The sequence below is a fragment of the Schistocerca cancellata genome, chromosome 2 (assembly GCF_023864275.1).
Source record: "Schistocerca cancellata isolate TAMUIC-IGC-003103 chromosome 2, iqSchCanc2.1, whole genome shotgun sequence".
NCBI classification, from domain to species: domain Eukaryota; kingdom Metazoa; phylum Arthropoda; class Insecta; order Orthoptera; family Acrididae; genus Schistocerca; species Schistocerca cancellata.
In genome coordinates this window covers 355,844,290-355,866,806 of record NC_064627.1, presented here as the reverse complement: position 1 = coordinate 355,866,806, position 22,517 = coordinate 355,844,290, and the positions used below count along the sequence as shown (strand labels likewise).

Sequence of the window (22,517 nt, the reverse complement as noted above, 5' to 3'; positions counted from 1 at the left end):
GCATGAAGCAATTGAAAGATGTTATTCAGTGGTTCATTGTAAAAATATTTATTCACCATGAAATATCAACTTCTATTGTTCAAAAGGTATTGAAATTATCGTTGTGTCACTGGATGCAACTCATTTTTCTGGGATCGCTGATGTACTCAGATTTGCGTTAGACTTTGATTGTAAATTATTAAAGACTCTCAAAGAGCAGTAGGAAGTCATTTTTCAGCTTATCTTACACTCCGCCATTTCCTGGATCATTGTTTCCTGTACAAAGACGATGTGACTGATAGCTGTCCAAATTACCAGCATTTGGATTTTCCTGTTTCTGGTCATGCTGCTTATCTCTGCACCTGGCTGGATGGAACTGCTCGACTAGCCAGGCCGGCCATTGTACATCTTGTGCCCTGGACCCACTAGCATCCAGCCATGCAACAAATTCATCTCTCCTCAGTACCAGCCCTCAGTGGACTAACAACTCGCCCACATAGTCGAAACGTTAAAATACCTATGGTGAACTCCACTCATGTCTCATTTCTGTGCTTACAGTACTTTCCTAGCAAGGAGCTGATTCTTCCAAAAGATAATGCCCCAATGGTGTGGAACTAAGCAGTGACATGCTGATTTAACAGTACCCATATTTCTACTAGTGCAAACAATGTTTAAAGTAAAAGTGACTTGACCAGCTCAGTTTACCATGGATACTGCATCAATATAAATAGCTCAGAGTTGAAAAGTTTTCACAGTCACCAGAAATTTTACTTCCATCCAGCAATAATGTCATTGCAAAATGCCAGCTATCTTTGACCCATTAGCATACTTGAGGACAGAAAAATAAAATATGTGAAATATTTATCTGTATTGATGAATTTGAATCATCACCTACAGTCAACATGAAGTGCCTCTATAAATATCACGTGACCACTACTATAGATATGTTAATGTTGCCAGATTTAGTTTAGAACTTCTGTAAAGTGGAAATTAAAAAGGAGGTTTAGCCACATGTATCATGAATCTTCATAATTATAAGAACAAAGACATTAATAAATTTTGCTTGTATCGGATTACAGAAGCATGGGAAGCAGAATCAAAATGTGAAAACAAATCCTTTTCAATAGTGTGTAATTGAGCACTTTAAATAAATTTTAAGCTGTTCACAAATCACTTGGAAGCTCTATTTCCCTATTCAACAATTAAAAAGGCAGTTATTGCTTATGATTTTAAATTACATTTCCTAAAAACTCTTCCACTAAAAATTTCCTGTTGTCAGCAACATTATCATTCAGTATGATTGCCACTATAAACTTTCAAGCTAGGGTAACTAATTACTAATTGCGTTGTGGAAAGGTCTAATGAACATGATTATATGAAGACATTAGTTGTAAACAGTTGTAAGGGCAGTTTATGAGAAACACAATTAGTGCATGGAAAACTGGTAAGTGATGTGCTTCATTATAGTTCATTCGTAGTTTTATGATAAACTGAGAATGGCAGCTCTGCCTCTAATTTCAGATTCCAACTAATGGCGCGTTTATCAAAATATGTACAGTGAATAGTGCTAAGTGTCAGAAATGTAGCTGCCAGTAATAGTAATGTATGCAGTGTTCAGGGCAGGAAAATGCTTATCAGGGAATATTCTTCTGAATCTGAGGATGATGTGGATAACTATGACTCAGATACCAATCTTGAATATGTTCCTAAATGCAAATGCAATTCAAACGTTGTTGCTAAGGTAAACGCGAATATTTACTGAAGCAAGCAAACAATGTTAAGTTGCATCCCTTACCATAATTCATCTAAATTTACATGACTGGTTGAAGGTAGAAATGTTAAGGGCCACTCTTAACATTGTGCCTCAGTAAGGTGCTTGCTGGCTGAAATTAATTTTATATTGTGCTGAATCATAGTTCAATTTTTGAGGTTGTTGTACATCATTATTGGAAAATATGTTAGTCTAAATCTTAATATCAAAAACTGAAACAATTTGAGCCTTTTACATTTGTTTTTTTGGAGGGCTTTTACAGCAATGTTTCATTAATTCACCCAGCAAGTAAGCGGAGGTAAGTATGCTAACCTTCATTAAGAGCACTCACTTTGCAAGTAAACAATATTAAGTACAGTTTTTAAGAAAAGAATTTTTAGGTGGAATTTACCATTCTAAAAACATATCATTACTGAAAGTATATTTGAAAACAGTTGCCTCTATGAATAAAAAATTACATTGCATCTCTTTGAAATACCTAATTTACGATATTTTATTGAAATCTTACTGTGCAATCTCTCAAAGCAACAAATTTTCACTTACCATTGTTTACAGCCAACGTCTTCCTACTACATGTCATGATTGTCCTAAACATGTGGAGTTAAGCTTCAGTATAACAACACAGATAAGTAAATACCATCAAACTTATATGCCAGGAAACCAGTCATCAGTAACATTACCAGATGCTATACAAGCCATATATATTTTGTTCTCAGGTGACAAACATTGCAATCAATAGCAAACCAAGCGTAATTTTTAGAAGCTGAGTTAATGAAATATGTATGGAGATAATAAATGGTTCCTAGTCAATTCCATAATTTTTAACTTCTAAAAGACACACTGTATGCAATCTGGAACTTTATGAAAGGTTTAGCATATGCCAACAATATTGATATCAGGCCAACAGATGTGGTTCATAGTTTTAAATTCTTTGGATTATAGCTCTCTAATAAATCCAAGTACGAGAATCATACCAGAGAAGTGATGAAGCCAAATAAAACGAGACCAAAAGAGTGTAATTCGAATTCTTTATGGTGTAAATTCAAGAGCATTCTGCAGAGACCTACTCAAGGAAATGGAGGATACTAACTATTGCTACCCAATGTATTTATTCCTTAATGGACTTTGTCATATATCTAGAAATAATTATAATCTTCATAAAGATTTAAAGTCTCATTTTTGGCAAGAGAGTACATTTTTAATAACTTATCAACATCCAAGAAAAGTTGTGCTATTTATAAAAGTCTATTTAATGAAAGCTTAAATGATTTATTGGTGGACAACTCTATCTATAGCGATGAAGAATTTCTTAGTAGAACGAATTGATATCGTTATACTGGTGCATTATTAGTTTCAAATAACACATCACATAAAATCCGACTTCTGCACATCTACTGTGCAATAATGTGGTCATTTTAAATAAGTGTTATAAGCCGATTTCGATTTTATGTTACATTATATGTGGTTACATTAGCTTAAGAATTAGCACATGCACCTCAGTTCACCATATATTTACACGTTCTGTGACAAGTTTGTTATCCCATCTTAAATGAAAATATGACTTTTTTTACGTCTACAACTGATTTACTTAGAATCTTTGGAAGAAATACATTACGTCTCTTACTTTTTTTCAAATATGTACCAGTATTACGTATTCTTGTTTCATAACTTGTTCTACATGCTTAAATCGATGGAACAAAATGTACAGTTAATCTAATCAGTATTTACACCTGTGTATTTTATGTGTCTGTAACACAGGCGGCCGATCTCCAACATTGCTGTTAACTGGCTATCCAATTTTACTTACGCTTCTTCTACCTCATTGCGAACTGTTCGAAACAAATCTTTTCATTGGATAAGATGCAAAAATTTTGAGTCTTCTTACTATATGTGACATGCAAGAATACAAATTCAGTAAACTTCAGTTCCCTACATTGTTAATAATTATTATTATAATTAATAATAACAATTTTAAGTCTTCCATATTGAGTTTGATATGGGAGTAACGTTCTTAACGCTCACAGACATCAGTCCCATTCTATATGAATCGAGGTATTGGTTGACGTCTGCCTTAGCGAAACCGACATTACATGACGTAAAATTTTCAGATGAAAGTCGGACACCTGGCGGGAATGTGTGACACTTAGTCATGTGCTCACTGCTCACATCTCTGACCACACTGACGTGGTGGTTAAATATCTTTGACTGATACTATATTTGTGCTGACTCGGAAAGTGAAGTCTTAGTCACTTTGTGCGCTGCGGCTGTTGGTGAATTGAGTTGAACTTGTTAACCTACCGTGTTACCCGTGTATTGATTTAAAGTTCAGTATGAGTCTCCAGTGGACAATAATTGCTGCCTTTCTGTATGCGGAAATTGCTGTTGTTCTTCTGTTGGTGTTGCCTGTTGCTTCACCGCAAAGATGGCAAAAAATTTTCAAATCAAGGTTCTTAAAAAGCCTCACAAGCCAGGCACAAATCTATTTCGTTGTGTTGCTGGCAGTGCTGGTTCTCTTCTTTCTCGATGCCATACGTGAAATGAAGAAGTATTCCAGTCCAGATGAATCTGCGCACCAGCATCTTGATGCCGAAATGCAGGTGAATATGCGCCTTTTCAGAGCTCAGAGGAATTTTTACATATCAGGATTTGCTCTGTTCTTGTCACTGGTAATTCGGCGACTTGTGTGCTTAATGTCAATGCAAGCAACGCTGTTGGCACAAAGTGAAGCTGCTATGCAACAAGCGAGGTCAGCAACTACTACAGCTCAGAGTCTTATGGCACAGAATCAGACAAGCGCGGCACAGAACGACACGAACGAAGCCCATGACAAGGAGGTGACAGAGCTGAAAAAGAAGCTTGCGAAACTGGAGAGCGATCTAGAACGCGAGAAGAAAGATAAAGAGGCCATTAAAGCTCAAGCACAATCTGTTAGCACAGAATATGATCGTCTAAATGAAGAATTTCGTAAGATGCAAGCCAAGGTAGACGTTGCTTCTGGTGAGCCGAAGAAAGATGCTTAACTTAACGTGTTTTTGTGTGTTGCACACACAACATTGAATATTTGTTGTATATACTGCTATTCTTTCTGTTTGAGAGAGATTTTAGTATGTTATGGCACATTTTCATCTAAAATGCAAATTTTCCTCCACTTTGATTTCGTGGTTTCAGTGTTAACCAGAAAAAAAATCATTCTATTGTGTTGTTTCCTGTTCATCATACATTGTAGTCATGTGCAGTCAGTACTTTGCATTAAAGTACAAGGAAGACGTACAATTTGGTTACATGGTGAGCTCTGTGCTACATAATTTTGCTTGTAGGTCTTTCTTGTAAAAAGAATAGCAGTAAAATGGAGACTGACTATATTCTCTTCCCCCCCCCCCCCCCTCTTTTCCTTGTCCTCTTCCACCCCTTCACCCTATTCCTTCTGTTTTTTTTTGTCCATTTATTTAATTTCATCATGTGGTAAGCACTGTAGAGCCTTTTTATCAGACTCTCATTAATCTCAGATTAAAACAATTATTGAATATATAAATTGTTATTCTGTAATTAGACTGATATCTTTTAAGATAGTTGCCATCATGGATTTCATAATTAGGTTGTTTTGATTTCATGATGCATTTAATATAACACATTTATGCATTTCATAAAGTTAATATAAAATGGCTGCTATGAAAGTATTTTGGCTTCATAAGTGAGCTGTTAGGATGGTACTTCTAACTCCTGTGCAAGTTCTATGGCTGTGTCGATGTTATTGGGTTTGTTTAAAATTTGATACATTTAGGTGACCTGTTTGTGCTATTATGTGGAATTTCAAAAACTATAATTGTAGCTGTATCCTATTTGAGAGTACAGCATGTCAGTGATATGAAATCTGTGAGACTTTCATGTAATAGAAAGTTTTCAGCTTCATATTTTATTCATATAAAAGTTAATTTAGGTGACTGAATATTATCAGTTATTTGAATTTAAAAAAATTCTTGGTCAGTATGCAGTCGATTCTACGGAAGTTTTTACCTGTCTATTGATGTATTTTTTTCTTCTTTTAAAAATGTAAGCAATCTGCACTGTTACATAAAGTGGTTTGGTTACGTCCACTAACTTAATGATAATTTCTTTGTACTGAAATATTATTTGAAGTAAAAACTCTCAATTTCATAAAAATTCTTTTATTTTGCCTGTTTCCCAGTTCTTTCTTCTTTGTGTGTGTGTGTGTGTGTGTGTGTGTGTGTGTGTGTTTTACTCCAAACTCGCATTGTAGCTTTGTCAAGTCTCGCCCATGTTATTACAGCGATACCTAACTTAGACATTGGACTATGCTACAAATTGGTCTGTAACTGTAGCAAAGATTTTAAGGGGGAGTTTAACTGCCATACTCTAGCCAAAGTAAACATATTCCATAATAGGTTCTCTTTAAGGTGTGAAGTTATGTCCTAATGTGCAGTAACATTGTCATCATATTGAGGGCGAGTCCAAGCAAAAAGTGCAGGCAAATTAGTTGGAAATAAATGTCCACAGGTGCATTTGTAAGGGGAAATGCTGAAGTGGTGTTTCAATGTTGTTTGCTGCGCTATCTCATGTTGTAATTAAGATGCAGTTTCTTTTTTACATGCTCAGTCAGACCTAAAGCTGTGTGGTTTTTTTTTTTTTTTTTTTTTCCCCCTCTAAAAGGTGTAACCTGGGTGCTTTGAGGGGTTAGTAAAATTTTGTATACCTTGCAACTTGTTTTGTGGAATTGTAAGTTGGAAAGTTAACATGTTTGCTGTGACCAGGTATGGCTACAACAGTTTATTTCCCTGTGGGAAAAATCAAATTAGTATATATTAGATCTGCTGGAAGGGGATGAGAAAAATAGATAAGAGATACACACTAAGAGAATCAAGAGCAGTATTGTCCTGCAATCACTGTTCATTTCATATTGGAATATTTGATTTGTGAAAAACATTGTTATGAATGCTGATGTTAATATTTAAGACTGCTGAAAGTGAAATTATGGTGCCTGACTATTTGTCTCCCATACATTTTATTTCATCATTCTTCCATTCTTGTCTGTTCTTTGAGCCACTTACTGAAGAGCTATATATCTGTTTTTAGTAGTTTTGCATTAGAAGCCCATTTTGTACTGTCAAAAGACAGCACTAGAGGCAAACAGTACATCATTGTTCTCAGCAAAATAAATAAAGATGGTTGAATTATTTAATTTTTATGGTTTCTGGATCTGGAAACCTATTTTAGGGCTGTTTTGCCTGATCCTTTTTCAACTCTGAATATCTCACTGCCTTGAAGCTGTAGCTTTAATTTATGTTGATTGAGGCAATATTTTGTTTCTGAAGGGCTGTCTGTGTAGATTTTGACACAGTCAAAAGTTATCTCAAAATTTTTGACACTCGCATTGGCTGTTAATTACTTGTGTGTCTATTCCATAATTTTGTTCACTGCGTGCAAATGGTCCATTTCTAAAGGCAGCTGGTTCCTTTGCCTGACTGAGATATCAGTTTTTTTCCCCCATCTTGATGGCTTCTTTCTTTTGAAATAGAATAATTATGGCTTTGTTACAGCTATGGTGAATTGTCTTCATATGCAAACATTTTATAAAGAATTTTGCATGCTTCTGTTGTGTAACTTTTCCTTTAACTTTAATCTTTGCCAGTGGCACATCCTCTTTCTTTGTACCTTGATTGATTTTATAAACATCTGGAATCGTTCTTTTTTTTTTTTTCCTTCTTTTTCAATTAATTATCTGTGTTTCCAATACATATCAAGCTGTAAAAAAAAGTTTTTAATAAATGCAACTGCATAGGCTTCCACAGCCAATGTGAGCTTGAATCTTTCTTAATCTGTTTGCATCATTTCATTAGAAATAAAACTATATAACCGATGTTTTGAACATCTTTGCATCAGTCATCTTCAGGGTAACTTCATTTGTTGGTGAATATTGCTGCAAAGATTGTGAAAACATAGCTTTTGTTGCTGTTTTTGATGTTATAAAATTACAGTACCTTAGATTGTATTCAAATTTAAAGAAATCTCGCGTGCTTGTACAGTTTTCTCCCTGTTAGTCACTGTGCCATCTGTAATCTTATCTATCCAACATGTTTCTGTTTTGTCTTATTCATAATTCTACTGTTTTTGGTTTCTCTTATATTTATATAGCATCTGTTCATATCCTCACGAAGATTTTTACTGGCACTGTGTTTATTAATTTAGCCTAATCTGTCATGTCCATAGTGGTGCTTGCCTGAAACTCTCATCCTCTTCAATGCTGCCTTCTTCCATTTTAGATTTTATTTTACTTTTTCCATACTTGCATAATTTTTTGCTGTCTGTGTAAGTTCTTGTATTAAAGAACTTCTCCTTTGGCCTCACAAAATTCAAGGACTTAAAATTCCTGTTCGTGTGAACACCCAAGGTTCAGTCCCCAGTGATCCTGTTTGATTTTTCTGCTGTGATATCACATGACAAGCTGCTCAAGACAATAAGCAGTAAAATTGAAATTGATGAGCAAGTTTCGTGAAGCGGCATCAAACGGAAAGGTCTACAGCAGACTGGGAGTCCCAACATTTACTTTAATGATAGCAATACTTTTAGTTCATTTTAGTGGTTACAAAGTGTAAACTATGGGCCTTTGATTACCTATTCCCAAAAACAAAACTGCACTAGTGTAGTGAAGTCAAATGTGTTCTTATTACAGAGAAAGATTCAAGTAATAATGGAGTCATATTCATTAATAAATGTAAGTGTGAACTAGATACTTTTCACCCTACCTCCATTACTGCCCATCTAAGTAAATGTAATCATAATTATAAGTTGTGGAATGAAGATAATATAATTTGAAGGAAGAGCATAAAAAACTTTGATGGAAATCAAGACATTCTCTTTGTGTCTGAAAATTATGTCAGGTTGGACTTGTTTTAGGTCTCTCTAGCCTTTCTAAATAAGCAGTTTGGTTCACACCAACTTAATCACAGTGTGTGTTCTATGGTGTAATGGTAGTTGAGATGGCCAGGGCTTTGGTACTGATATACTTCGATGAGGCATTGAATATTATTAATGCGTAGTAGCATAGTGCTACATTGATGTAATTGTCCTCACTGCAATCTTCTGCAGTCATTAGTAAATGCTGATAAATCCGCAGAAGCCCTGAGTCTTGGGTTATGCTCTGAGTGTAGTTGCTTAAAAAGCTGCACTGGCCAGTCTGAGTTGCACACAGTGGAATCACATGAATTTAAGCATCCTCTGATGGTGTGTGTGCATGGCAATTGAAGACAGCAAGGTTAATTGGAATGCTGGCAGTAGGTTTAAGAGTCGTCGCTTTGAGCGGTGCACTGGGTACAGTCAACGAAGATCCTGTTGATACCACAGTCAGCATTTGTAGGTCAGTGTAACACATAGTGATCTAAAATGACCATGCCAATACAGAGTACTTCTAATATTCACTGTACATTGTGATTAACTTATATGCTCGAAATTGCTATAATAATATCGTCTTACTCCGGAACATAGTAATATACCAAGAAACATATGTTACAAACATGGATTTCAGTACAAAATCATCTGCTAAGTGGGTCTACATGGACGGAACACTCAGTATGGCCAAGTTTGAAGGGTAGTTGTTGAGAAAGCTTAGGACACTCCCAGCATTAATTCATTAAATATTAGATTAGGAGGGTGTCTGCTAAGCTCTCTAGTGTCAGAACAGGAAAATGCAATGGATAAAAAATGTAAAACAATGAAACCAGATTTCCTGGAATAATAAACACAATTATTGTTTCATTTTGTGCACTGGATGTGCTAGCAGTAAGGAGAGGGGTGGCAGATGCGTAAGTTGTTTACAGCCTTTTAATGAGCGGATTTAGTAGCAATAGATTTGAAAGGAAACACTTATAAAGTGCGGACATTATAACATGGCAGTGAGCATAAACAAACAAGAACTTAGACCACCCTAGAGGAGAGAAGTGGAGTAGCAGAACAAGCCTCACTTCCATTTTACAGGGCTGGTGCGGCTTACATCCATGCTATATATGTGCCTGCGAAAAAGAACTAACATAATGGGCCTAGGGATCACCGATCTCTCTTGGTGTTGTGAGGGTCATACCCAAATCTCATCATGGACCAGCATTAGTCTCTTCACTCATTTTAAAATAAGAAAAGAAAACGATGAGCGAAGCATGTGGTAATGCCTACAGCACAATTCTTCGTGGAGGTTGGCAATGTAGTTCAGGCCCAACCTCTACCTGTATTTTATGCAACTGTAGTTCACTACACTCTCTCACCTAAAACTGTCATTTTACAGTGTCTTACATAATACCTGTGTTGGTACTAGCAAGATTTTTAATAGGTTTTATTGACTATGAGCCTTAAATAGAACTACTTTTTTGCCAGTTCATTAGTTTCTTCTACTTCAATCTTCCTTATGCACTATTCTCATTACATGTACATTTCCTTCATCTCTACTTAAAGTAAAAGTAGGCTTGATCATTTAATATGCAGGAGGAATTAATTTAATGAATCTAATGCATATCATTTATCAGAATTATTTGTTTGAACTGAGTAAAATGAGTAATTACTTTTACCTTTAAACTTTTGAGAATAAAACATACAACCTGTGGATACTGCTTGGAATGTTACACTTATACCATGTTGCTGCAAGTTTAAAAAAGTGCAGTGTTGTGTAAGTGGCATTTTTAATAACAGCAGTAGTGCCATAATATTATGGACCCATTTCTTTTCAGTTATGACAGGGTTAGGGCACCAGTTTGTTGTGCTGAGCTTCAGAGAGATGCTGTGATCATATTATGCTCATATTATTAAACAAAAGAAAATGCGGAATGCACTAAGAACAGCATTATGAAAAGGATACACTGGTTTTCCCCATATAGAGGAGATGTCGAGTCGCCCTTCCCTGCTCCCACTCCAGCACTACACCACCTTCTGTTCCCTCCGATGCATCCATTAGTCTCTTTCCCCTTTATTTATCTCCTTTTCTGCCCCTCCCCACCCCCTCCAAACCTCCCGACTGGACCTAGCAGCCCTACCCAGTATGCTCCCACAGCAGCACTACACCCTCTCCCACTCCTACCCTGCTATCCCTCCCCCTACCTAACCTTCTCCTTACCACTATAGATTGCTTCTCCCATCAGGCATAGCTGCTGTGCGCAGTCTAGCCTCAACGGCCAGAGACAGTGGTCGCATGCGCACATGGAGGGGGGGAGGGTGACGAACATGTCTAAAGTACAGCTGTTTTCGCCAGTCAGATAGCAACCTTTAATATTAATCATCCAGATCCTTAAGCCTCAGTTGGTATTAACTATGATGGACACAAAAATTTTGCAATTACAGTGACACTATCCATGGTTTTTGACGCAAGGAAAACTACAGCAAATTGTGTGAGAGTGTCACAATGCACACAGAGATATTTGTGTATTTGAGGTAAATGAAAAATAAAACAATAAATTAACTTGTTCAGTTCTTTTCGAAGAAAGTGTAAATCCAATAGCATAGATGAACAAAAATATTCTGGGGTTACTGCATGTTAGGTAGTCCCAGAATGAATAAATAAAATAGGAAAGGGGAGCTGTGTAACATAATACTAGTCCTCTCCCGAAGGAAGTATGGCTTGTCTGTGCCACACACAATGTATGGTGGCTTGCAAAGTATGGACATAAATGTCAACCCCCAGGAAGCTCTTTGTCCAAAACAACCGACCCAGCTTCAGTGGAAGATAAGTACTAATACCGACCAGTATACCCTCCCACCCCAATCCTTTAAAAGATCAAATTCCATTGTACAAAACAACTGCAAACTTCTGATTACTGTAAAATGATGTAATGTGTGATGTATTTCACATTAAGCATGTAAAACTTTAATGGTGAAGACACAAAACACTGGTTTGATATATATCTCAATGTTTATGACATATCTTCTCAAGTATGTGTTGTACTATGGTAATATAATGTTGCAGGTATTTCAGGTACACTCAGCAGTATATATGGATACTGTCTGCAAAAATCTGTTGCAAATAGGGTTAGTAGGAAAGAAGAAATAAATTAAAATGCCATGCCTGGTGCTGAAATTTTACAGCACAAAGAGCAAGAATATAGTACATGGTAAACTTTTTCCTTTCAACATTTTGTAGGGGGATGTCAGTCAGAAAAAGTTTTGCAAAGGTTTGAAAATATGCATAAAGTTTACTGAAAGTCACTAAGTACTCGAATAGTCAAATACCAGATGAATATAACCTCAGTAATTTGTGCACTGTGAATTATGCTGCCTTGAGACATATGCACAGTGTCAAACTTTAATACCTGAATGATTATGTTAAATGCTGAACATAAGGTTATACTTGATAATCACTAGATTATCAGAATCACATTCTTTAATTAACTTTGTTGATATTTCATCATACCCACTAGACGTTTTTGATTTTAAAGATTTTATGATGGACATTATTTCTGTTGGGGTAGTGAGGGTCAAATTCATATTATGGAAGTTGCTTGAAATTTCTGGTCTGAGGTATTCCATAGTAGCATCTACCGAACCTGACAACCCCATCTTTTCAGTAACAGTTATAAAATGTTTATTAAAAAGTTCTGCAACACTATACACATCTGTCACCAATGTATCATTTACTCTTAATGCTATTTGTTCTTCTTCATGTCTGGTTCTACCGGTCTCCTCCTTCACTATATCCCATATTGTCTTTATTTTGTTATCTGATATGACTATCTTTTCCTTGTAATATATTTGCTTTGACATCCATATTACAGTCTTTAATATTTTGCAGTATTTCTTGTAATGTGCTATAGCATCTACATCGGAACTGTTTCGGATTGACAGATACAGTTTTCTTTTTGTTTTACAAGATACCCCTATTCCTCGAGTAATCCATGGCTTTTTTGTAGACTTTGCTCTAACCTTGGTAAGTTTTGGGAGAAAATAGTGTTCGAATAAGGTAAGCACTTTATTAGCAAAAGTGTTATATTTTTCATTCATGCCATGAGCACTGTAAACATCAGTCCAGTGAATGTCTCTGCGGAGTGTCCTAAAATAATCAATTTTTGGCTTATTGATTACCCTCTTGAGCTCAGATTTAACAGATTTTATATCCTGTTCAGTATTAATATTTAACAGAAGGAACTGCATGTCATGGTCTGAGAGACCATTGACTATTGGTTTTGTAATATAATTTTGTTCATTGGACTTTTCTATAAAGATATTATCAATGGTTGTTTGTGAGCAAGTGGCTACCCTAGTGGGGAACTTTACAGTGGGAATTAAGTTGAATGATAGTGTTACTAACTCAAATAAGTTCTTATTGGGAGAGTCTTTAAGGAAATCTACATTGAAATCACCAGCAACCACTATTTCTTTGTTTTTGGTTGTTAAATGGGCCAGTACAGCTTCAAGGTGGTTTTCAAACAGATTAAAGATACCTGCAGGTGCTCGATATACACTTAATATTATGAAGGATTTTTTGTGAAATTCTAATTCTGTTGCACATGCTTCCATATGCTGTTCTAGGCAAAATTTATGACAGTTCCTAATGAATCTGTAATTTAACTGACTTATTCTTAATAAATTATTACGTTTATCATGAGTGAAAAGTGCTTGACTTGCCGTAGAATAGTTAGGTCGGGGCTTTGGTGTGATGGGTGCTGTAGTTTTTTCCATGTGGGTGACTGTAGTGGCGTGGGAATAGGGGAAGTAAATGAGACTCATCAGTGGTTTTGTAGGATTTGTAGTAGAGATAGGAAGATACTGGAACAGGAGGGGAAAATTGCTGCCCTTCAGGCTGAGTTAGACAAGGCCAGGGGAGATCTTGACAGGTTAAGGAGGGAGAAGGGTAAAGAGAGGTGGGAAGTGGCAACAGGCAACAGGAGGAACAGGCCTAGAACTTTGTCTGACAGCTTTATGGTGAATGTGGAAAATAGATTTGACCTGTTGCTTCAGTTAGAAGCTGGTGAGCCTCAAGCAGTTACAGGTGTAGACAGGGCACGACAAACTTTCAGCAGCAAATTGAAAAGTAAGAATGTAGGGAAATCAGTAAAGAGAAAGAAAGTGTTGTTGTTAGGTAGTTCCCATGGAAGAGGTGTTGGCCAACTCTTGCAGGATGAACTAGGATCAGAATACCAGGTCACCAATTTTTTTAAACCTAGTGCTGGTCTGGAGCAGGTGACAGAGGATTTAGGATCACTTTGCAAAGATTTCACTAAGGAAGACACCGTGGTTATAGTGGGTGGGGCAGGTAACAGCATTGACAGAGATCCTGGGTACAGCATAGAGTGTGACCTGGCGAAGATTGCATCAGCATCGAAGCATACCAGTGTTGAGTTTGTATCTGTTCTTGGGCGCCATGACCGACCTCATTTGAACTCTTCTGTCAAGAGAGTTAATTTGGAGCTGGAACGGCTGCTCATGTCGGGTGCGGGGTCACACATTGGTGTGGTTCATGTTGATTCTATCAGTAGGTGGGATTATACTAGGCATGGCCTTCACCTCAACAGGAAGGGGAAGGGTAAATTGGCTGGGGAAATAGCAGGAAAGTTAAAGGGGGGAGGCACTGTCATGAGTGGTAAAATACCAGTGGTTATAGGATTCAGAAAAGACCCTTTTTTAGGGTAGAGAGGACAGAAAGAAAACAAATTTTAAGAGAGGTTAGAACTGAGACAAACCTTCAGTTTGAGAAAGAAATCAAAAAACATAATTCCAGCTTATTACATCAACATAAACAGCCATTGGTTAAGAATTTTCAACTGTCAGCAGATATTTCAACTCCACCCAATTACCGAGCGAGGTGGCGCAGTGGTTACACACTGGACTCGCATTCGGAAGGACGACGGTTCAATCCCGCGTCCGGCCATCCTGATTTAGGTTTTCCGTGATTTCCCTAAATCACTCCAGGCAAATGCCGGGATGGTTCCTCTGAAAGGGCACGGCCGCCTTCCTTCCCCATCCTTCCCTAATCCGATGAGACCGATGACCACGCTGTCTGGTCTCCTTCCCCAAACCAACCAACCAACCAATCCACCCAATTTTAACTCAGTCAATGTGAAATGTCAGCTATCTTTATTGCATCAAAATATTCGAGGACTGAGAAATAAAATTAATGAATTAACTATCTGCATAGATGAATTAGAGTCTTCAAACCCAGCTGACATAATCTGCCTCTCCGAACATCATGTGACCACTGGTATAGAACTTTTAAGTGTTACAGGGTTTAGGTTAGCATCTCACTTTTGTAGATCAGAAATGGAGAAAGGAGGAGTTGCCACATTCATCAGGAACTGTCATAAATTTAAGAACATAGACATTCATAAATTTTGCCTAGAACAGCATATGGAAGCATGTGCAACAGAATTAGTTTTTCACAAAAAATCTTTCATAATATTAAGTGTATATCGAGCACCTGCAGGTAACTTTAATCTGTTTGTAAACCACCTTGAAGCTGTACTGGCCCATTTAACAACCAAAAACAAAGAAATAGTGGTTGCTGGTGATTTCAATGTAGATTTCCTTAAAGACTCTCCCAATAAGAACTTATTTGAGTTAGTAACACTATCATTCAACTTAATTCCCACAGTAAAGTTCCCCACTAGGATAGCCACTTGCTCACAAACAGCCATTGATAATATCTTTATAGAAAAGTCAAATGAACAAAATTATATTACAAAACCAATAGTCAATGGCCTCTCAGACCATGACATGCAGTTCCTTCTGTTAAATGTTAATACTGAACAGGATATAAAATCTGTTAAACATGAGCTCAAGAGGGTAATCAGTAAGCCAAAAATTGATTATTTTAGGACACTCCTCAGAGACATTCACTGGACTGATGTTTACAGTGCTCATGGCATGAACGAAAAATATAACATTTTTGCTAATAAAGTGCTTACCTTATTCGAACACTGCTTTCCCCCAAAACTTACCAAGGTTAGAGCAAAGTCTACAAAGAAGCCATGGATTACTCGAGGAATAGGGGTATCTTGTAAAACCAAAAGAAAACTGTATCTGTCAATCCGAAACATTTCCAATGTTGATGCTATAGCACATTATAAGAAATACTGCAAAATATTAAAGACTGTAATATGGATGTCAAAGCAAATATATTACAAGGAAAAGATAGTCATATCAGATAACAAAATAAAGACAATATGGGATATAGTGAAGGAGGAGACCGGTAGAACCAGACATGAAGAGGAACAAATAGCATTAAGAGTAAATGATGCATTGGTGACAGATGTGTATAGTGTTGCAGAACTTTTTAACAAACATTTTATAACTGTTACTGAAAAGATGGGGTTGTCAGGTTCGGTAGATGCTGCTATGGATTACCTTAGACCAGACATTTCAAGTAACTTCCATAATATGAATTTGACCCTCACTACCCCAACAGAAATAATGTCCATCATAAAATCTTTAAAATCAAAAACATCTAGTGGGTATGATGAAATATCAACAAAGTTAATTAAAGAATGTGATTCTGAGCTAAGTAACATATTAAGCTATCTGTGTAACCAGTCATTTATCAGTGGAATATTTCCTGAATGGCTGAAATATGCTGAAGTTAAGCCACTGTTTAAGAAGGGAGATAAAGAAATAGCATCAAATTTCCGTCCAATTTCACTGTTGCCAGCATTCTCAAAAATTTTCGAAAAAGTAATGTACAGTCGTCTTTATAACCATCTTATCTCAAATAACATACTGTCAAAGTCACAGTTTGGATTTCTAAAAGGTTCTGATATTGAGAAGGCCATCTACACTTACAGTGAAAATGTACTTAATTCATTAGACAAAAAATTGCAGGCAACTGGTATGTTTTGTGATCTGTCAAAGGCATTTGACTGTGTAAATCACAATATCCTTTTAAGTAAACTAGAATATTATAGTGTAACAGGAAATGCTGCAAAATTGTTCAAATCTTATATCTCTGGCAGGAAACAAAGGGTGTTATTAGGAAAGAGACATGTATCAAGCTATCAGGCATCATCCAACTGGGAACTAATTACATGTGGGGTCCCACAGGGTTCCATTTTGGGGCCCTTACTTTTTCTTGTGTATATCAATGACCTTTCATCAGTAACATTACCAGATGCCAAGTTTGTTTTGTTTGCTGATGATACAAACATTGCAATAAATAGCAAATCAAGTGTAGTCTTAGAAAGATCAGCCAATAAAATATTTGCGGACATTAATCACTGGTTCCTAGCCAATTCTTTGTCACTAAACTTTGAAAAAACACACTACATGCAGTTCAGAACTTGTAAGGGGTGTCCCAAGAGTATACGTCTAACATATGATGACAAGAAGATAGAAGAAGTGGACGGTGTTAAATTCTTGGGATTACAGCTTGATAATAAATTCAACTGGGAGGAGCACACCACAGAACTGCTGAAGCGTCTTAACAAATCTCTGTTTGCAATGCGAATTTTGTCAGACATAGGGGATATAAAAATGAAAAAGCTGGCATACTATGATTACTTTCATTCCATAATGTCATATGGGATTATTTTCTGGGGTAATTCATCAAGCCAAGCTAAAGTTTTCCGGGCACAAAAACGTGCAGTAAGAATTATATGTGGTGTGAACTCAAGAACATCCTGCAGAAGCCTGTTTAGGGAACTAGGGATACTAACTACAGCTTCCCAATATATTTATTCCTTAATGAAATTTGTCATTAAAAATATATCACTTTTTCAAACCAACAGCTCAATTCATGGAATCAATACTAGAAATAAGAATAATCTTCACAAGGATTTAAAGTCACTTAGTCTTGTACAAAAAGGTGTGCATTATTCAGGAACACACATTTTCAATAACTTGCCAGCAGCCATAAAAAGCTTAACAACCAATGAAATTCAGTTTAAGAGAAGCCTAAAGGATTTATTGGTGGCCAACTCCTTCTACTCCATTGATGAATTTCTTAGTAAAACCAACTGATTTGTATATAAGTACAACATAACTTCTGCACAATTTCAGTGCAGTAATGTGTTCACTGAAAATTTGTGTGTGTGTGTGTGTGTGTGTGTGTGTGTGTGTGTGTGTGTGCTTGTGTGTGTGTAAGTGTGTAAGTATAATCTAACTTCTGCACCATTTCAGTGCAGTAATGTGTTCATTGTAAATAGTATTACAGTAGTTGTATTACATGTTTCTTACCTTATAAATAAATAAAAAACTTTTTTATTTTAAATTCAGTGCAATAGTATTTGTAAAATGACTCTTAGTGTTCATTAAAAAATGACGATCATTCCACTTGGGACCTGTGGAATGGTACATTAGCCTATTTGTTTTAGTTGTAAATATTTGTCATGTATTGTTGTTTTTCTGACATGTTCCACATCCTGGAGGACGTCCTCACTACGGATCAATTGGAATGAAAGTTAATCTAATCTAATCTAAAACTCCTCCTTTCTCCATTCCTGATCTACAAAAGTGAGATGCTAACCTAAACCCTGTAACACTTAAAAGTTCTATACCAGTGGTCACATGATGTTCAGAGAGAGGTCACATGATGTTCAGAGCTGTGGGAATACAGATGAGTTTTAATCAGAGAAGCTTGAATATAATCATCAGATATGCACAATATGAGGTTGGTGTAAAATTTTGTGTAGGTACTTTCTTTTCTGGGGAAGAAACCATTCCAAAGTGAAACATTACTCTTTTTTAGCATTCTGTTGCAGTCTACATTATCTTAAGTTTTTCACCACAATAATTTCCCTAATTTCTTGTCCAGTCATTTCAGGTTACCATTAAATGCAAAAACAGAGAGCGCTGTTATACAGAAATTAAGTCACTATATCGTCCTTGATATAATCTTGTTGTTTACTATCATTATACAATATTTTAACTGTGTAAATCTTACCCTGAGACGAGGTAAGATAAGGGTAATAATTAATAATGACCTGATGGTGGTTAGGACACTTCATGTACCATACAGCATGAATACGAAAATATGTCACACTGCTTGCAAGCTGAGTCCATCTTACAAAGATATGCTTGGTGAGGATGCACCTGGTCAGAGAGATTCGTCACTTGTGATGTCCCCACAGAGGACAGCCTCCCCCACAGATGGTGGAGCACTTGTGGGCAGATCTCTCCCATGTTGTGGTAGATTGTAGTCCCGGTTGTGAGATGAGGGCGGCTATAATGGGAATGACCGTAGAGGTCCATTGTCGAGTTGGTGCCTTCAGTGAGGCAGACGCATCGCGGTCCATCAGAGTAGAGGCAATATTGCACGGTGCTGTAGGCGTGACATGATGACAGCCGGGTCTCTGTCATTAGGTAGGTTGTAACTGCAAGAGAACTGATGGGTAATGAAACCATTCTCAGTCAGTCATTCGGCCTGCCGCTCCAAGCCCAACAGGACGTTGTCAACAAGTTTCATATGTAGATCATCAGGCAGGAAGTGTTGGGTATCAAGGTAAACTTAAAGACACTGGATGTGGATGGGTTGGCATCTGTGGTGTACAGCTATACAGCCATGAGCAAGACTGCATCGCTCAAAGGTGGTGGTGCATTGTCAATCAAAGTGTTGCCACATAAAGTTCACGCTGGCTTGAGCCAGTTGATCATGACTGTTGTAAGATTGCAATGAAGCAAGATGTCAAATCTGTGGACCCTGTGTTTAAGAACTTTGTGAGGGTTTGTGTATGTTTGTTGGAGCTCTGGTCAAGTGGTATTGTCATAAAGCACAATAAAATTGCAGTCGGCCATCACCTTGTGAACGAAGATTTCCAGAGTGCTGTGTGACTGTGAAGGGGGCAACCAAAGGCATCTTATGTGCTGTTTGACATATTCCACAAGGGTGGGCAGGTTCATAGCTGATGATGGTGCCCTGAACTGGTAGAGCGAGTAACTTGGGTACAAGGGGATGAGTGCGATTTTTTACAGCGTCACACAGGAGATGTTTCTCTGAGCCCAGAACTAGACAACGTTCCAGCTGTAAGTTGGTTGGGGTATCATAGAGTAAATTCATGAGTTTCTGGTGGTGTAACTGTGCCTGTGCAGATTTGCTGTAGTTGATCTCTGCAGAGAGGAAGTTGATGTGCAGCATGTAGTCCTTGATAATGTTTGCCATGCCATGCAGATGTCTAACATCACTTGTGAATTGCACTAATAATTAAAGTGGCAGAATCATCAAGGGCATGTATCCTTTGAAGGATTACAGATCAAGTCTGCTAAAGGTCCATGCTCGGTGGAGATGGACAACATGTTTGAGAAAAATAACTTCAGTCTGCTGAAGTTGGTATTTGTCATCGTTGATACTACACCACTGGCAGTAAGCACATTGGGAACTTAAGATGTAATTTGTGCAGTTTCTGCAAAGGCGATAAGATGAGAATGTGATCCGGGTATGCATAGCAAAAAGGGAGTTTGAACAGAACACTGTTGATAAACTGCTGCTAGGTTTTAGCTGCATTCTTGAGGCCATGTGGTATATGCAGGTTTGTATAAACCCAAAGGTGGGATAACTGGAGGTTTGTGAATGTACTTTACACTCATTAGTATCATCAGGTATACTTTCTTACATTCTAAGATACCGAAAAATAGGCACCAGTACGCTTATGGGTGAAGTATTAGGGATGGGAAAAATCAGTTGGTTAAAATCAGAACTGGTATTTTAGTTCTGAATAACTGATACTGTTTGGTACTTGTTTGATCTCAGTTATAACAGGTTTTTTTTCATTTTTTGGCTAATAACAGAGTAAAAAGACAAAAAAAACAGCAAGTCAGTTTGCCATAGCAAATTTTTGGTTTTTAAATACAACTTTTTTAAAAAACCTCTAATGTTTATTCATAAAATTTTCATTGTTGGGAAACATTTAATTATTATACGAGGGATGGTCAATAAGTAAATCAGCCCCCCCCCCTTTTTTCCCTCTGCCAATTTCAGTTGAAAAAATGTGGAATTTGTAGTGGAACATCATCGAATGTTCCAGCTTCTGCCCCTACAGTTGCATAAAGTTCTGATAGGTGTGGCAGTATATGGCTTTCAAAATGGAGTCTGTAACAGAGGTGCATTTCAATCAGAGAACTGTTATTGAGTTTCTTTTGATGAAAAACCAGAGCATCACAGGTATTCATACATGCTTGGAAAATGTCTACTGAGATCTTGCACACAGTAAAAGTACGGTGAGTTGTTGGGCGAGGTGTCTGTTATCATCACAACCAGGTCGAGCAAACCTGAATGATCTCCTGCATGCCGGCCGGCCACACGTAGTTTGACTCCTGCAATGTTGAAATGTGTGACACACTAATTCAAGGTGATCAACATATCGCAATAAAACACCTCGCTGCTTAAGTGGACATCTCTATTGGTAATGCAGACACACTGGTCTACAGGTGGAGGTACTCAAAGGTGTGTGTCCACTTGGTTCCTCACTTCCTAACAGAGAACTATAAAGATCAACAAAGCGCCATCTGTGTGGAGTTGCATTACCAGTGTGACTGAAACAATTTTTTGTGAAACTCTACCACAGGCAATGAAACATGAGTTCATCATTTTGAACCAGAAACAAAACTGCAATCTATGGAGTGGCACCACATCACCTCTCCTCCGAAGAAAAGGTTCAAAGCCACACCCTCAGCTGGTAAAGTCACAGCAATGGTCTTCTGGGACACTGAAGGGGCTATTCTGTTTGATGTCCTCCCTTGTGGTGCAATGATCTGTTCTGCAGTGTATTGTGCTACCCTCAAGAAATTGAAGAAATGACTTCAGCGTGTTCATCACTACAAAAATGCAAATGAACTTCTTCTTCTCCATTGCAATGCAAGATCTCACCCAATTCTGTACACCCAAGAGAAGCTCACAAAACTTCACTTGACTGTTTTTCCTCATCCGTCCCAGAGCCGATCTCGCACCTTCCCACTTTCATCTCTTTGGCCCAATGAAGAACGCAATCTGTGAGAAGCAATACATGAGTGATGGGGAAATTATTGATGCAGCAAGACGTTGGTTCCAATGTCGACCAGTAGAGTGGTACCATTCAGGTGTACAGGTCCTCGCAGTAAGGTGGCGTAAGGCTATCGTATTGAACCACGATTTTGTTGAATGATCAGGTTTTGTAGCCAAAATAGAGGGGAATAATGTGGTGTAATGGAATCTTGAACCTGCTATCAGAAAAAAAGTGTTGCATTACTTATTGAACACCCTTCGTAGGACTTAGGAAAAGTGATCTGCACTATTTTCATAACAAAGCCTACATTTACAAACACAGCATAATAATCTGTATGACGCTGCAGAGACAATAATATACCTGTTGCATATGGTGTGGCCTATTAGACAATAAGTGTGTACGTACAGTCTGAAAGACTTTCCCGCACCTGGTCTGTAGGGTTGTTTCTCGCTGTCATCCTCAGACATCAGTTGTATTGCACTATAGTACCATCCCCAGTTATGAAGTACTTTTTGAACTGCAATAGCAATGAATCACAATGCTCGCTATCGTCCTTGGGCACCAATTGTACTGCAGCAAGGTACCATTCCTAGTTGTGAAGTAGGAGGGGCATTTGAAAAGTCCATGCAAAGTCCCATAGGTGTCACCACTGGCACGTATCGAGGTCATGGTTAATTAGTAGCATCTTTGGAAAGAAAGCACACCAAGTTTCAGCCATATTGGTCTATTTATTTGTGTTTGGTTTTCATGTGAATCAGGAAGTCAAGTGATTGTCAAAAAATGGACGAAGAAGAATTTCGTGTGGTGATTAAACATTACTTTACGAAAGGCAAAATGCCTCAGGAGACTAAAGATAAGTTTGATATACATTATAGTGA

At 37.4% G+C, this 22,517-nt stretch overlaps 1 protein-coding gene across 1 annotated transcript; it reads left to right on the top strand.

Annotated features, from left to right (window-relative positions):
• The first annotated feature begins 3,927 nt into the window (after positions 1 to 3,927).
• Positions 3,928 to 5,887, top strand: LOC126161741 (B-cell receptor-associated protein 31). Its single transcript, XM_049917781.1, has one exon. The coding sequence runs from the start codon at positions 4,081 to 4,083 to the stop codon at positions 4,768 to 4,770; it is 690 nt and encodes a 229-aa protein (XP_049773738.1). The 5' UTR covers positions 3,928 to 4,080; the 3' UTR covers positions 4,771 to 5,887.
• Positions 5,888 to 22,517: the final 16,630 nt, after the last annotated feature.